The sequence below is a fragment of the Limulus polyphemus genome, unplaced genomic scaffold (genome assembly GCF_000517525.1).
Source record: "Limulus polyphemus unplaced genomic scaffold, Limulus_polyphemus-2.1.2 Scaffold337, whole genome shotgun sequence".
Classification (NCBI taxonomy): Eukaryota; Metazoa; Arthropoda; class Merostomata; order Xiphosura; family Limulidae; genus Limulus; species Limulus polyphemus.
In genome coordinates this window covers 371480-389592 of record NW_013665947.1, presented here as the reverse complement: position 1 = coordinate 389592, position 18113 = coordinate 371480, and the positions used below count along the sequence as shown (strand labels likewise).

At 31.8% G+C, this 18113-nt stretch overlaps 1 protein-coding gene across 1 annotated transcript in view; it reads right to left on the bottom strand.

Moving 5' to 3' along the window:
• The window catches only part of LOC106457488 (teneurin-m-like), a 259591-nt gene that overhangs the window by 82599 nt on the left and 158879 nt on the right, over positions 1-18113 (bottom strand). The window contains exons 3-4 of the mRNA XM_022383443.1: positions 5052-5267; positions 3036-3114 (exon numbers count right to left, since the gene is read on the bottom strand). Of these exons, the coding sequence (XP_022239151.1) occupies positions 3036-3114; positions 5052-5267 (295 nt within the window). The remainder of the gene's footprint in view (positions 1-3035; positions 3115-5051; positions 5268-18113) is intronic.

Sequence of the window (18113 nt, the reverse complement as noted above, 5' to 3'; positions counted from 1 at the left end):
AAGCAAACAACATGTCGATGTCTTCTTTAACACCTTCCACATTTGCATACGTTTTCCCATTAAGATGGTTTTGCAGCGACGACAAAGATGGTAATCTGATGGTGCCATATCTGGAGAATATGGTGGGTGGGGGAGAACTTTCTAACCTAAATCTATAATATTGTTTTGCGTCAAACGTGCCACATGTGGACGTGCATCATCGTGGAGAAGAACACCTTTACTATTGACGAGTGAAGGAAGTTTCTGATAAAAGGCTTGATTTAAACGTTCCAGTTGCTGACTATAGATCTCTGCATTGACAGTTTGCTATGGATTGAGGAGCTCGAAATGAATTACTCCTTTGATGTCCCACCAAATGCAAAGCATCACTTTCCGCGGATGGAGTCCAGGTTTGGGGGTTGGAAATGGTATTTGTCTAGGATTGAGCCATACTTTTTGGTGTTTAATATTCCCATGGATAATCCATTTTTCATCACCGGTGACAATTCTGTCCAAAAATGGTTTCACGCGCATTACGTTCCAGAAGAGACGAAGCAACGTTCACACGTTGGAAACGATGATCATCGGAGAGTTCGTGAGGCACCCAAACATATTATTTATGGAATTTTCCTTAGATGTTTACGTATTGTTTCATGAGAGACATACAATTTCAGGGCCATTTCACAAGTGTGTTGCCTTGAGTTAGACTCAACAAGCGTCTTCAGAGCATCAATATCAATTCCAACATGTCGGACCCTGCCATCACAGTTTTAAGGCTAAAGTCACCTTAACGAAATTTGCTGAACCATTGTTGACACTTATGAACGTTCAGAACATTTCCATAAACTTCTTTGATATTCTTTGTGGCTAAAGAGTCGTTGTTTCCCTTCTTGTATTCAAACAGCATTACATGTCGAATATGTGTCTCGTCGTGTGCCATCACTATAAGGGATTACAGTATACTAAGCTTTACACACGATATAGGCTACACTAACATTTAACTATTATACGTGATGTACCTTTTTTGGGGGGATGGTTTGTTTGTTTTTGAATTTCGCGCAAAGCTACACGAGGGCTATCTGCGCTAGCCGTCCCTAATTTAGCAGTGTAAGACTAGAGGGAAGGCAGCTACTCATCACCACCCACCGCCAACTCTTGGGCTACTCTTTTAACCCTTTCAGCCATGGGGGTGTTATAATGTGACGGTCAATCCCACTATTCGTTGGTAAAAGAGTAACCCAAGAGTTGGCGGTGGGTGGTGATGACTAGCTGTCTTTCCTTGTTAAGGCACTCGACTCGCAATCTGAGGGTCGCGGGTTCGAATCCCCGTCACACCAAACATGCTCCCCGGCATGGCCAGGCCTTGGAGGGATGGTTAATGAAAGTGTTCCAAAACGCGACATTAATTTCTTGACGACCTAATACAAACCTTATGGCGATAATAACGACATGAATTTACATTTAGGAAATGTTACATATTCATAATAACTAAAAGGTTCACTTTAATTATATATCAACTAACTCTGTGTCTCTGCAGGAGGACACACAATGGTGTCTAGGAAAATTTTGTAATTAATAGTACCTAAAAATTGAGCTTCCATTAATGTTTCTATTGAGTAAATGTAGTTACATTATGTGTCCTTATTGCTTTTAACTTGTAATGGCTGTTAAAAGATCTAGAAATTTATCTGTGTATTCATACTTATGCCATACCCCTATACACTATACAATGTACAGAAGTTGTTTTCTTAGTGTAAAGCTACACAAGGGGTTGTCTGCAGGAAGTTGAACCCTAGATGTTTGTGTTGTAACTCCCCAAACCTAGAGCTGACCCATCAGAAGACAATGCATAGAATATAGTACAAGTAAATCGTACACTTCTGTCTTCTATCCCTCAACCATTGTTTGAAGTACAACGACCATTCAAAGAAAACCTTAGTGGCACAGTTGAGAGAAAAATCACCCGAAAATTGAATTATCCACTATCTATTCTAACATATGAATAAAGATCATCACATAAACGAGTACCTTAACCATTTTGCACAATATTTTCTGTCTTAACTATATTAAACCAAAAATGCATCTATATGGTACATCCTTACTTCTCATCTAGATTTTGTTTATATAATTTGGCTTGCAATTAGATATACATGACAATTTAAGTTTAATGTGAGTGTTATGATTTAAATAGTTTAAGTTACGGACGATTGTTAAATTTAATTGTATTTAGAAGATATAATTTATTGCAGGTTTGTTTACGTAAGTGTGCGAATCATACATTGTGTAGTTCAAATGTTGTGAATTGGCACTTGTTGTATTATTGCGTTATGTTACTAGAACCTTCTTGGTTTTTCTCGTTCTTTCAACTGAGAATTATTGCATCATAATATCTCGTAGTGTATGGAACGTTCTAGACCTCGGTCAGGCTATAAATACGCGTCCAAAATGTAGTTTGAAATAACTACTTTCATAAGTACTTAGATCTAGACTGCATTATTGTGAGTTTGGCCGTAAAGAGCATGTAGTGGAGATTTATAAAGTGAAATTATCACAGATTGTATTCTAATAACAAAGTAGAAAAGAAATAAATTGTCTTGTCACTTGTGTTCTAAAGTAATTGAACCAGACTGTGTGGACTTTAACGTAAAGGAGACAATTATTTATAGCTCTGGATACAACTGTGATAACCAATGGTGTAACGAAGTTTGATATATACGTTTGACTTGTTTTAATATATTATTTTAAAACAATTGGAATGTGTGCTGTTTGTTTATGGTTGAAATTTATCGCCAAGAAGTCACAGACACCTACTGTAAAGAATTCGGCACATGCATAAATCCTGACAGGTTTTCTTAAGATAATATTTGTTTTTTATTAAACGTTATATTAACCTTACGACTAGTGAGCTTTTATACAGTTATACTTCACAACTTGTAACCAGTGTAATTATATTGAATAAGTTCAAGGATTATTATTATTATTTCTAACTCGAAAGAACATGCTTAACCACACGATATTAAGTTTACGAAACGTAGAGCTCATTAGATGATACTTACCTGTCTGTGTGTTTAAATTCATTGTGCAGAGTTGGTGCTGAAATTTTATGTTGAGGAGAGTCTGGTCTTTTCGGAAAATCTGGGAATTTGAATTACTTATGAAAATTCCATCACTACAAAAAATGTTCTACATAGATAAAGTAATTAACTATAATCATTTGTCCATTTCAAATAACAGAATATAGATTTATTTTTTTCATATATCGCATTTCTTATGAAATGTGTATAACAAATTAGGTATTCTTTATTTTTGGGCCTTTCTGTTATTTATTTCATATATTACATTCCGTACTATGCTGTTTCCGTGTTCTCAAATCTCAAGATACTATCTTCATTAATTTTAATTATTTTATCGAAAATAGTTAGTCTTTTTTGTTTTTATATATCCCTTCCTACTTATTACACTTTGGTTTTGAATTCTTATTTTTCAACATAATCCACTAATTTCTTTTACATACGACATGAAAGTGAAATGCTACAAAGTTACTGTTTAGCTTATTAAAGTTATATACCTTTTCAGAGCGTATCCTTTCGTATATAATTTGTTATGTTTAATTACATAGAAAAATATTAAAGAGTTGCTTAGCACTAAAGTAATTTTTTAAGTTAACTATGAAGCTGAGGCTTTTCCTTAATAAACTTTATTTGTTTTTATTGCAAGGTTTATAAAGTGTTTGGTGTTCTTAGTTTCATTAAAATATTATATAAAAGGAAAGCATTTCGCTTATAAGCGTTTTCGAAATGCATATCTAAATATTAAATAATCTGTTCATCCAGCACTTTTGTTGAAAAAGAATATAAAGATTATTTGTTTGTTGTTTAAGATAATTTTGAATTTTCATATTAACCAATCGAAAATCATATGAAATTGAAAGGATTTTACCATTTCTGCATCACACATACAGACTTGGAATTTACACTGTACTATAAATAGCTAGAGCTGATAATTAAACAAAAAGGAGATGTAAAAGCTGGAGACGGCTTGAATGGGTAATGAAGAAAAACTTTAATGTAACAGCAAATGTACAACGTTTCGACAAGTTTTTGTCATCAAACCAGCGGGTGCTTCTGACTGATTGTCCTCCCTCTGTTCCTTAGTTCTAAATTAATAACAGATCTAGTTAAGCGCCTTGGAGTTTTGACCTGTCCTGTATGTCGCATATGTTGCCCCAGGTTGAAAATACCAATATCAATTTTTCTATTCATTGCTTCTTGGAAACTGACAAATATCCAATAAAAAAGTAACTTTAAAAAACTATTGAATAATTTAGTCTTGGAAACAAAATCTACTTATTCTTATTATTCATTTACCTTTTGCCCAACCTAATGCAAGAAATGTTTCAAAGATTGTGTAGAATGCACTATCAAAATGCCTTATATTAATTAAGAACACTTGTACTAAGTTAATTCCATAAGTTTTATAACTGAAAAACTTCCATGTGTGATAATTTAAATGTAAAATAGAAAATGAGTTGATTGTAAAATTTTAATAGTTATTGCAAATATATATATATGTGTGTATATATTTTTCCGTTTATACTTTTTATTATCAGTAGCGTTGCATTTTAAGGAAACAAAGTATTTCTCTTTAATGTCTTATATTAGGAAACACAATTTATTTACAGGTGAAAGAGGTAGGAAGAGTGAAATCTGTCGTAATCTAATTATATAAATGCTTAAAGAAGTGTAATCGAGATCTAAGTGGTGGTTTCATTTAAAAGTAATTCGACGTTTGTATTTTAGAAGATGTAGGAACTATAATTTGTCAGGTAAAAATCCAAATTTATTATGTGTAGCTTTTATAAAACTTAAAACATTAAATACCTGATAAACATATGACAGTCATGATTTCATCAGATGTTATATTTTGAATATTTTTACATTTTGTATAAGAATATTCACAAATATGGTTAGATTTCAAAACATTTTGCATATAAACTCAACATAGCACCATAAAACATTTTTTATTATTATTGACATTAAATTTTTGAGTATAGAAAACTGGAGAACACTTACCACCGGAAATAAATAAAGATCCTGAAGGTGTCCTTGTTAAGTATAAACCCTCGAGATCACGATCTCTTTCCTGTCTCAAAGTGCTGGGTCTAATCAGGGGGAAAGGTTGTTTACCATCCCCTCGTGCCATAAAGTTCTCCCTTCTCGATCTATTCATGAATAGGTTTCTTCTTACAGATACTGTATCTTGTTGTAGAACCGTGGGATCCACCATACCTGCCAGTAGTCATAAAAATATTGATTGTTACATATAAAACAATATACATTGTTGCTTCTTATTACAAATTCATACCGACACATGTTTCCTGCAAAATAAATATATAGTTATCTGTTTTATCAATGTTTCCTAGTATTTCTAGTGGATATCTAACATTTATATGTACAATAAACTGAGATGGGTTATTGTGTTTTTTTTTTCGAAAGTCTGAAATTCTGCGTATGGAAAAAAAAAATTGACAAATTAAAACAAATCTTTATGATTTTTTTTTTGTAAACTTTACAAACACAGCAAAAAATAGTTTATTGGTTTAATATAGATTTACATTTTTGCAAATTAGCTTAGTTAAAATGTTCAAACACAAATTCTTATTTGGTAGTAATATTCGTACATCTTTATATTCTAATTGACGCTCACTATTCTCCTAAAATTAGATAATTTTTTAAAATTCAATGTTACCTTAACTAAAGTCACAAAACCATCTTTACAAAATAATAACTTGTATTGACATGATGAAGATGAGAAATACAGTAAGATAAAATGTATTATACTATTGGAAAGATAAGCTCAAAAAGCCAATTCTTATTCCGATAGCGACCAAATTCATCCATATTAAAGACGTGTTTGTTCTCTTTAATCTTTAGATCCTATTCTTATTCATCAATTCTACTGACTTTGTAGTGAGGCGCACGTATTTGCTTCGCACGACTAGCAGTAAAGTAACTTCTTTTTGTAGCCACTTTCTCTTTAGTGTTGACAATTTTTTGTTTCTAGTAATCCGTATACCAAATACGTTTCTGAAAATATTTTATTGTTACCAAACTAAGTGCATATAGGTATAACAGAATTCAGATCAAACGACTATCTGTTAACAATAACACATAGGAACATATTTAAAATTATTTATATAAGAAAAAAAAATTCATATCATATAATACATATACATAACAAATGATATATCAAAAATATATACACCTTTGCAATTAATTCAAAGAAAATGAATAGTAAATGTAGATATCACAAAAACTCAATATCATTGATGATGCTTCGAACTTATTAATGATTTCTATGATACTATTGTTACGAAACACACAACCAAATTATTTGGGATACTGATTAACATGTTAAGCTGCAACATCAGTTATCATTGTAGATGACTTGTGTGAGAAGGGATGACCTGAGGTTAGAAACATATTTCTTAGTCTTGACATTAGCCTTCTTGGCTTATACTATCCTGTATCGTGAATCTGATAGCATGTCTCCTTCACCAATACTATAGAACATAATACTACTATTTTGAAATAATGATGAATTTCACAGTGTAATATTTTATTCATTTTCAAAATTCATTCATCGTTCATGAAAGTTATCAAGTTAAATTCAATCATCCATTTTGAATAACAATACGAACAGCATGTTCTAACATTCGAATATAAACGTCACGTTCAAATATATATAATGTGTGAATAAGTTATTTTCATTAGACACTTTTTTTTTGGTATTTCCACCATTTTATTTTTAACACGTCGATCCTTGAAAGGTACTTAACGGCAACTTTTCTACTGTACCTTCAACCACAACGTACTGCAACCATCACGATGACTCCTACATCGTACACCTTTCTGCTTTCGAAAGTACCTCTTATATGCAAGTTAATGCAAACTGCCTTGGTATTCAGGCAAGACTAACAAATGTAGATGATGATTCCTCAGCAATGTCGTATTTTTGAACACTTCCCGTGCGTTCATGATTCATACATGTAATTCTCTCGCATAATGTTTGTAAGACTAAGGAGGTGAGTAGCTATAATTCAGGTTTCTTTCAACTAAAATAACAAAAATAAGTACAACAATGTGTGTGTGTTTTGTTATAGAAAAGCCACATCGGACTATCTACTGTGTGCATCGAGGGGAATTGAACCTCTGATTTTAGCGTTGTAAATCCGAAGACTTACCGCTTTCCACCGGGGGACAATAAATAAATCGTAATCATTCTACTACTTATTCTGAAAATACTTACTGTACTTCTCATTCATTAAAAATAAGCAATGAATCTGTTACCTAGAATATTCGCCAAAAGTTAGAACAGCGGTAATAAAATGTTAGCATTTAATGGAAATTAGAAATGATAAGTGTTAAAAAGTACTTTTCCAACCAACATTCTCTGTCGGAATAAAATTAATTAAAATTTTTGGAGGTCAAAGTTACATTTTCATCAACGTAAAACTATCTGTAATATTCAACAAAAATAAAAAAACAAAGACATGCTGAAGCCATAACCTGAAAAGAAAGAGAATAAAAAACTAACAATAGTTAAACACTGATATAGGACGTACATAAAGGAAATATCTTGAATAATATATTTTAAAGACGAATAAAGACTGGATCATCACGCAATAGTACAATATTGAAGGTGATTGAAGACTATGACGAGTCGACATCAAAGATTGCGAAACGAGACAAATCATTTTTCTTATTTTATAAAACTATGCAAGAGAAAGTTTTGTAGTAAAGAACTTTTTAATCTGAGCTCGAAATGAGTTATTTTCGATTATATAACGGTTTAATTTTTATTTTTTTAATTGGACAATAAATTGTAATTACATAGCATCAGTAATTTGAACGCTATTAAATAGTTCCACAATAAATATTGATTTCCAATATTACTATGTATCACAAAAAATAATTGTAAGAACTTTGTCTCTAAAGTCTAAAAGCTAACTATACATTGAATGTGTTGTGAGAATTCTCAGGTAAAATAAACGAAAATAGTGATTATTTAAGCTATATAGCAGATGAAAAACGAAGAATGCAAAAATAATGGTTCTTTTGGAACAACATTCAGAAAACTGTGATAGATAAACGTACTTCATCATAACCTGATGAATACAAGACCTCTGAATTACAGTTCATAAATGGCTTGTTGTCACGTCATTGCCGCAGTAATATCTGTTATTATTAATACGTGACGAATTATATGAGTAACTGAGACATTAATTGATTCTTATTTCGAAATCGACGTAAGTCTTCACAAAAACATGAACATGAAAACCAACAGCAACGACGTGAATATGATCACTAGCATAGTAATACTCTCCTTTGTATGAATATAAAGCGTGGGCCTAGTGTACGAATATGAAAATTCCAGAAACCTCTTTGTGGAATTGTTATTTTCTTTCACTTCCTTATTTTCTGAAGCTGCGTTCTTACGGTTGTAGCTCCCCCTACTTGGCTGAGAACTGCAAACATTATAAGTTCTACAGTAACTTGTGTTTCGGGGAACCTGACTAGCGTTTTGTAATTTTCCTGACCAATGTTAATATCATTCTCATGAAATAAACTCAGGAAAAATACATTTGGTTAAAAACGAAGAATTATTGCTCTCTTTGAGGCTTGTCTTGGATCAGAAGTGACAAAAACAATATAACACTTGCTAAGCTAAAAACGAATAGAGAAATACTTTGAAAAAAATTAAGAGGGTTAATTTAGATATTGAAAGGTTGAAAGCGTTACATACAAAATATACTGATATCTATATACGACATTTATCTAAATAGTAAACATAAAATAATAACAATTTATGAATATAACTAAAGGTGTGAAATCTATGTGTGAAATAGATTCATTGCATCGCTTGTTTTCAGCTATAATTTCAATAATAATTGGTTTTCGCTGAATCATTTAAGGTTTAAATTAATATATTATTGTTATTATACTAAATTATAAGCTCATGGATTTTGGACTAACCGAACGATCCCCCCTAACTGGCAGATATTACTGCAAGTTACGACTTACAATGTTGTTAACAGCAAGGTACTCAACTAATGATTCAGTGCATTCCAGTAACTAAAGGTTTTTGCTTGTGGTTTATGAAAGTCAGTTTGTTTCACTAATTAATTTGCATTTAACGTAATTTTGATCAGAAAATTAACATCAGCGATAATCTTAAATCTCTCATTTCTCAATCTCGATCTCAAACTAATACAGGCTTAGAAAGCATGTAATTATATTCTAAAAATAGCTGTCTATTCTTCTCAGGACAAGATATACCCACGTGACTGACCATTGGAAAAGATCATTGTATATTTCCCCATAATATGCTTTACTTTACAGGAATATTTTCCACAAAAAAAGTGAATGTGATACCCCAGTTAAATGACCTACTTTTGTACATTACTAGGGATAGACGAATTCTAAAAGCATATGAATGAATGCAAAGAAGAATAAGTAATGATATCTCAACTACAATATATCTGCCATATCCAGAGCCGACGATTCTTTTTGACATCAGAGCTCATTAGGAGCTACTTATATCATCAGTTACATGAACAATAACTGTAATGGTTTGAACTAGATTAAGTAAAGGGTAATTATTATCAAATTTATTATGATACTTAGAAATCAGAATTATGATATAAGGATAAATAACAAATTATTATTTATTTATTTTTAACACCAATATTTTATTATTTTTTGCTTGAATTAACTTTATTATCATTAACAATAAATGTCAAACGAAAGCTAAGTTTCTTTTTCATAGAGGGGGGGTCAAACAACAACAGTGTCATAAGAAGAAAATTACATTAGTAATTCTAAGAACTCATGAGTGAAAGTCAAAAATAATATCTAATTTTAGTGTCGTCATCATCATTCTATATTAAGAATGCATGCTTAATATGTAGAGAAATCTTGAAAATGCTATAGCAAAAATGAGGGTAAGAAACATTTAATATGGTTACATACCACATGTAGAGTTTTGAAAATGATAGATCAGGCTGGCATGCATTTTTAATTATAGATTGTATTTACTGTGAAAATGTTACAACGTAAATCAAATTGCTATCATACAGTAATAATCTTTGCAGAGAAAAGGACAAGTATTTATGAAGTGAGTTGATGGTTGTGAGGGTTTTTCTCATTAATTGCAAAAATCAATCCAAAAATCGTATGTTTGGGGAGAAATTTGCAAGACTAAGTGATCAAAAGTCTCTGGCACAGTTTTTGGGTCAGATGATTCTTACTAGATGGCTGTGGCCTAACCTACCAAATTAATTCCTCCAGATTGTACCAAAGATGTTTAACAGGGTTATGATTATGGCTCTTAACAGGTGAATCCGAAAAGTTGATATTGTTTTTTAAAATCAAGAATTAGTTGTAGATACTATATGGCAGAGAGAATAATTTTGCTTGAACATCTGATTAGATTTCTTCATTTAATATATATTGGTATTCATGTGGACGTGTAGACGCTTCATATGTAAATCCAATAGCCAACATACATAAAGCAAGCACGCCCTCCCCTTCATAAAACCAACCGTTCAATTGATTGGTTGCAAATTCACATTTTTCAAGGCTCCAGGTGACAAATCTAATTCGAGCAAATTGGTGCTAAAATTTCTTGACAGTGATACATCGGTTGTTTATGTTAGCTCTTCTAAAATTTTCTCATCCATAAAGAGAATACTGCACAGACCTCACAGATGGTTCTTTTTCCAACATAACTTGCATATGTGCAGCGAAGTTACACTAAAGCTACTAAGAAAATAATTTCTGGCACTTTTTTATACTGCTAATTAGTAGATGATTGTTATGATCTTAAAGCACTTTCACCCGCAATGATCGATTTTTAGCCGTTATGCTATCAACGCCTAAATACCATTGAATTATGTTATGTACGATAGATTGCATGCAACCAATCTCCTCCATTGTAGGTATGGGTTTTCTAAACATATAATATCTTATAATTTACTACTCTCAATTACACATTACTAATTTACCTATCTGGAGTGTGTTTAATTATAATCACTTAGAGCGTTTGTAGACATTATTGAGTAGGTCCCGTTACATGTCCAAGATATGTTCAGTGCATCTAATAATGTTCTCTAACTTCTGCTTTAAATATGTTTTTGATTTTAAAGTGAAATCCACAAATATGCATATATGAAAAATTTCAAACAGTTTTCATTACGTTTCCAAATCTAGTAAATATTAACGATAGACGCTTATTATTTAGAAATTAAACTTATATAAACATTTTACTTTAATATTTTGGTGCTAAACCTCTACATCAGTTACAAATAGTTTATCTTATGTTTGCATTAATATTTTATTAATATTTAATTATTTTATTACTGTTAATATTTTATTATCAGGGAGCAATGAAGCATTCATTTGCTCTCCCAATTCATTTTTTATACTTTGAACTACAGATAGAGTATTATTTTTGCACATGTTTCAAGGAGTATTAACATCAAAATATATTTGATTTTTTAAGAGTAATTATTTTTTAAAATCTTAGTTTCCAAAGTTAAGCTTTTTTTTGGCAGCTTTGCTTAGTTAGGGTTTAAAGCCAAGCCAGAAACTTTTTAAATTAGGCTAACTACTTTGCAAATAAGTGTTTCGAAGAAAAATTTCCTTTTCTTATACCTTACAGACTTTGTCATGTATTTTGGAATTTAGATTAACATAACGCTAAATAAGCGAAGTATTCAGAAGTCTGGTAGATGATAAAAATAAAAATAACACAACGTAATGCTAAGTATTTCGCATCCTAAGTTTTGTTTTAATCCATTTTTTAGAAGGTTGTGATTATCTACAGAGCCTTCGAGTCTGAGTTAACATTGGTTGTATTATTCGTGGGAAAATAATATCATTTCTGAAATAGTTATATGTTCTTCCTTAGTATGTGGACGCTAATAAAATTGAGATTTTAAAATGGAAGGTACCAGACCTTAAATGGTCAGTGTTTCTACTCCAGACAATGAAAAACGCCAAACCAGGATCAGAGATAATCCACTTGGGAAGTAATTGGACATTTTTTTACTTCGATTAACTTGGCAATACGAAATAGAATCGTTACTGCACTGCAAATAAAAATAGTACAAATAAGATAGAAAGTTTTCCCTAGGAAAAAACAAAACCAAACGACTTAGAGTAGAAACTAACACGAGTGATAAAGTTTGTGAACAAAGGACTTCCTACGTACTTTTTATCGTCATGCCTCATGTTTCTTAACTTGGACAACTTATAAGAGCAGAACTTATGCAAGACTTAGAGAAGGAATTTAAATAATGATAATAATAGCAAGTAATTTAGTATAATTATTTCATCTATTTTATATTCAAATATTGTAAACAGAAGTTTATGCTGAAGTATATGACATCAGGTGAATGAACATTATTTAAGCCTAGATTTGATTATAATTATTTTGAATTTTACATAGCCCTAGTTCACATGAATTAACTTTCACGAATGTTTAGTTTAAATTGAGGTTTACATCCATTTTCGGAAAACGTATTACATGTATACAATGTAGTGAATTTTTTAAAAGTACATTGACCCATATGTCTATTTTACTATGGGCAAATAAAACAGTTGTCTTGTATATAACACATGCATTAGGCCTAGACGTAATATATTGAAAGCAAGTTAATACATTTATGGTTGCTATTAAAAAGATAATGATGTTCATATAACATGTTACCAGGATTAGGTCTATACCAATATAGAAAATTTATTCTGTTTATGTATTAGTTCCGTAAAATGTCAAATTCAAAGAAAAAGCATACATATATCTATTATGTATTTTTTATTTATGATACTGAAGGAAAACCACTCACGAAGCTTTCAGGTGTTATGGAATAAATGCACAACTTCATCATAATAATTTTATACTGATGTTCACTTAGCATACAAACACATATGAATAAGTTAATAAAGAGGAGTAAGAAGAAAATATAACATTAAGTTGGCTAACATTAGTGGCAGGGTAAATAGGGTTTTTCAGTACAGAAGTTTTTTGTAAAAATGTTTTGTTACTGATTATGTATTTAGTAAAAGTTCATATCAATACAGTAAATGTATAAGTTATTGTAAAATGAAAAAGTACTAAAAGTGAAGGGATTCATTGTTTGCTTATCATCGTTATAAAATGCATAATATAAAGTAAACAATTCAAAAATCATATTAACTTATCCAAATGTTTTCATAGAAACAAGAACAATATTGTAGATCATAAATACACTTTATGCATGCATAACATAATTGACTCTTTTATTTTTTATGAATGTTTAGTACTTATTTTTGTTTCAGTTCTGATTAGTACAATAAAAGGAGATGAAAGACATATTTAATAGCAGTCCGTTAATATTAAACACAACGTTGAAAATAATAAAACAGTATTGCGACACTACTGGTCGGATAAAAAAAAAAACGCTAATTTCTCTTGGAATATCCAAAATGGCTGTTCTCCATTTGTACAGATGTAAGTATTTGAGACTTGATATTATAAGATATACTGATGCTTAACTTTAAAATACTTATCCTTTTTTATATTTACTGGAAATCTGACAGATCAAAAGTAGTGCTTAATGTAATGAAATGTTGTGATTATAACTTCGAAATTGTGTGTAAATTTGCAGCTGCACTTGAAGCTCAATGACTGATGAAGCATCAACAGAAGTTTTCGTTCTTGAAAGATTCAACGTGCGTCTGGTAATATCAAAAATAGATAAGCATTTAAACGACATTCAGAAAACAAAACAGATGAGTAATGAACAATGAATCTAAAAATTATTAATTAATATGCTGTGTTTTAGGTGTAATACACGTTAATGTTCAATCTAAATTCATCATAGCGAACACTTAGAATTTGAAATTTTTTTTATTTTAAGCAACAATACGTAGTTCAAAATACTATAAAAATAGTATTTTTGTGAAGTATTGTTATTAAGAAATTTGTTTGTTGTTATATTTTTTAGCACAAAGTTTAACAATGACCTTTATTTTCTATGCACATCATAGGTGTTGAAACCCAATTTCTAGCGCCATAAGACTTCAGACTTACATCTGAGCCACTGGGGTGACGTTATTAAATAGAGTGATGATGAAATAATTTTAATACATGCAATCACAGCAAAAATTGAAGTACTAATGTAAAAAAAAGAAAAAAAGATACATCTACAGAGTACTGGCGAGTGTGAAAATGATACAAATAAAACAAAAATTAAGCTTATTTTGAATTTCGCACAAAGTTACACGATGTCCATCTGCGCTAGCCGTCCCTAATTTAGCAGTGTTTGTTTGTTTGTAATTAAGCACAAAGCTACACAATGGGCTATCAGTGCTCTGCCCACCACGGTTATCGAACCCTGATTCTAGCGTTGTCAGACATACCGCTGTGCCAATGGGGGCAGTTTAGTAGTGTAAGACTAGAGGGAATGTAGCTAGTCAACCACCGCCAACTCTTGGGCTACTCTTTTACCAAAAAAGTGGGATTGATTTTCACATTATAATGCCCCCACGGCTGAGAGGGCAAGCATATTTGGTGTGACGGGGATTCAAACCCGCGACCCGCAGATTGTGAGTCGAGTGCTATAACCACCTAGCCATGGCGGGCCCTAAAATTAAGCTACTAAAAAGTACGTCTGTCCTATAAAAGGATAAAGCGTTCCAAAGTTGCTTCTTTTCCCGTATACTTTTAAGTTTATATTGAATTTCATAGTTTAGGAGGAAGGTGAAAACTAAAAGCATTTTGAAATACTTTTTTTTCTTTTAGAGTAAAACTTTTCCTGTGCACTGACACTACTTCTAATAGTGCTAAAAATGTATTCAGCTCTGGATGACCACTAACATGATATTCTATTAAGACTATCTTTACTTGATTTCCGAACTAGACTTACAAAATAGATAAGTATAATATTTTAAGGGTTTTGTTTCTAATTATTATCATTCTACAATATATTAAATATACAGTTCTTTCGCATAGTCTCAACCTTCACAAGAATATCGATATTGTGTAGACATGCTGTATACTTAAAAATTCGAACAGTGTTCTTTCCAGTGGATCTAAGAATGGATGGATAAAAATCTTTATAAGTAAGTTGCTCTGAAATGAATTCAGCTAATACATACAAAACATACGTGTTAGCCCGAAAATGAATATTTTAACATTATATCAATCACAAACAATTTGTTAATGATAACTTTAAAGTTTCTGATAAAACCTAAGCAATCAAGTGTAATAAGTAAATAGGAAACTTTATCTCCTCTCATGTAGATAACAAACTACATTCTACGATTACTCCATTGATAAATTTGGATGTACCTAGCATTATCTCTCTATGCAGTTAGATTTACTTAATTACAGTATGTTTTACATAATTACTTTTTTTTAACCAGGATTAGTGGTTAGGATGTAAAGTGCGTGTTGGAACAGGAGGAAGCTACAATATCTACAGTTGCTAACCGATCGGTTTACCAGATAATCTAAATGTAGAATAGTCGTTGCTTTTCCTATACTGGGTTTTCGATATACGCCTTTCCTTCTTAAGATTACAAATATACGTGCAATAAAGTTGGGTGTTATTTTAGCTTTCATTATATAGTATGTATTTGTGTAATGGCTAAATTAGAAAGTGGTTTCTTTCGACAAATGTTTTGTTATAATACAAAATATGTTGTGTATAACTAAGTAACATCTGAATGATAATCATTCTCGTATATCTCTTTAAGAAAACAAGTAGAAAAACATATATTTTATCTGACATAGCGAATATGTTTTAGTTCTGTTTGAATAAAGCTAAGTTGACAATGATAAAATCAAAATATGCTTTATATGGAAATTAAACCTGCTCTACAGCAAATATTATTATATTAAGTCATCTCTTTATATTGCATGTATCAGTCATTGGTACATCCACATAACCATCTATTTTTTTATTAATCATGGCAAATTACTTATATATATACCACGCGCTTTCATTTCAACCGGCTTTCCGTTTGAACAGTTGTTTATAGGTACATCTGACACTGAGTCTTTTCGTTCAATCAGCCATACGTTTATCTGTCCAATCTGTCTGCCAACCCGCTGAGTTTATTATTGCTGTACGCTGTACATCATTGATTTATCTGATTCTTGTCCTGTTTGCTAACAGTATGGTTCCTTGCCAACTGAACAAACATTTTACAAATTGTTTATCGTTTCTTTGAGACACCTTTCTTTTTTTCTGTCCGAATGTATATTACTCGCCATTTCTATATTATGTTCTGTGTGTATTTACTGGAATAGATAAACTGACATTTAAGTGAGTAGGTTATCTAGCTAACTATCCTTGTGAAATGACTGTCTGTATACATACACATATTTACGTATTTGAATGAAACATTCGATGTTACAAACTTAAAAGCTCCATGTGAACCACTGGTGGGTAGTATATATATATATATATACACATCCTACCAATAAGCAACTGTACACTCACTCCAGAACAAATTTCATTTGATTAAATAATCAAATATGAAACGAAAGGTACAAGGTTACCATTAGTATTTAATGTATGTGCCTTTTGTATTACTTAAGGTAAAAACATGATTACACATTATATTTACACCATATATATGTTAAGTCTGAGCCTCAGAGATTGCACCCCACTCTAGAGGAGGAACTTGGATGAGGATTTCTCTGGAGTTAGTTGTTTATGGTTTTTACAGTGAACGATCAAGGATGGACTACACATGCTCGATATGGTTAATATTCGGCGATGCGCCTGGTCATAGAAGAATAGCAATGTCCTGATCTTCAAGTCATTGTTTTGTGACTCGGGCTGAATGACAGAACGCTCCATCTTGCATAAAACCTCTATCTTGTCTTACCAACTCACCTCAATAAAATGGACAAAGCGCTGTCTAATACAGCATTTGAAGTTTAAACCATATGTTTAATTAAATCATGTTTAACAATAAAAAGCACTAAAATATCTTTCACATTTCTAAAGCCTTCGCAACTGATCTTGGATTTAAATATAATGTACCCCTGACTAAAACTTTTATTGAATTTACAAATAAAATTAAAATAAAATAAATAGCTTTCACGTCTGTATAACCTAAAAGTACTGGAAAAGAGAATATGAGGAGTTGTAAACATCGAAGAAGTACAGTTTGAGTTTCGGCTTGGAAGAGATACAATAGACACTATCTTCATTCTGTGACAGTTGCTAGAGAACTACCTTGAAGGAAACAAGAATTTATACCATGCATTTGTAGAGTTAGAGAAAACGTATGACAGGAGTGCCCGAAAAACTGATCAGATTAGTGAGAGCCACATATGAAGGAGCTACAACAATCATGAAGACGGTTTATGGAAAAGGTGACAAGTTCGAAGTAAAATGTTGGACTGTACCAAGGGTCAGCCATTAGCTTCCTGCTGTTTTTCGTTGCCATTGAAACCTTGAGTTAGGAGTGCCATAAAAGACCCCTTTCGGAAGTGTTATACGTTAGTGACCTTGTCCTACTGCTAAAAATGAATAGGAGTTACAAACGCAAGTAAAAGTGTGGCAGAAGAGTTTGGAAAGAAGAGGCTTGAAAGTGAACGACAAAAAAATCGTAATAATGTTGAGTGGAAGAGGTAGGAAGAAAAATGTTAAGAACAGAGATGTAAACGAGAAACCGCTGGAAAAAGTAGAATACCTTAGGTAGTTGGGAAGTACAATTCAAAGTGAAGGGGAAATGAGAGAGGGTTGGAGGAAAGGGAAGAAATCAGCCACAGTCATTTGTGAAAAAAAAAAAAACTTACTAAGGGCACCGAAAGCCAAAGTGTATGAGACCATGATTTGACTAGTACTCCTCCATGTAGCCGAAATCTGGATCTTGAAGAAGAAAGAAGAAGGCTTATTGATGAGAACACAAATGAGAATTCTGAAATGGCTTTTGGGAGTGTCACTGAAAGAGAAGAGAATAAATAAGGGAATTAATGAAACGGCGGGGGTCTGTGAAATAGAGGAAAAGGGAGGCTGAAGTGGTTTGGTCACGTGAAGAGCAGAGAAGATGAACAAGCAATAAGGAGAGCAT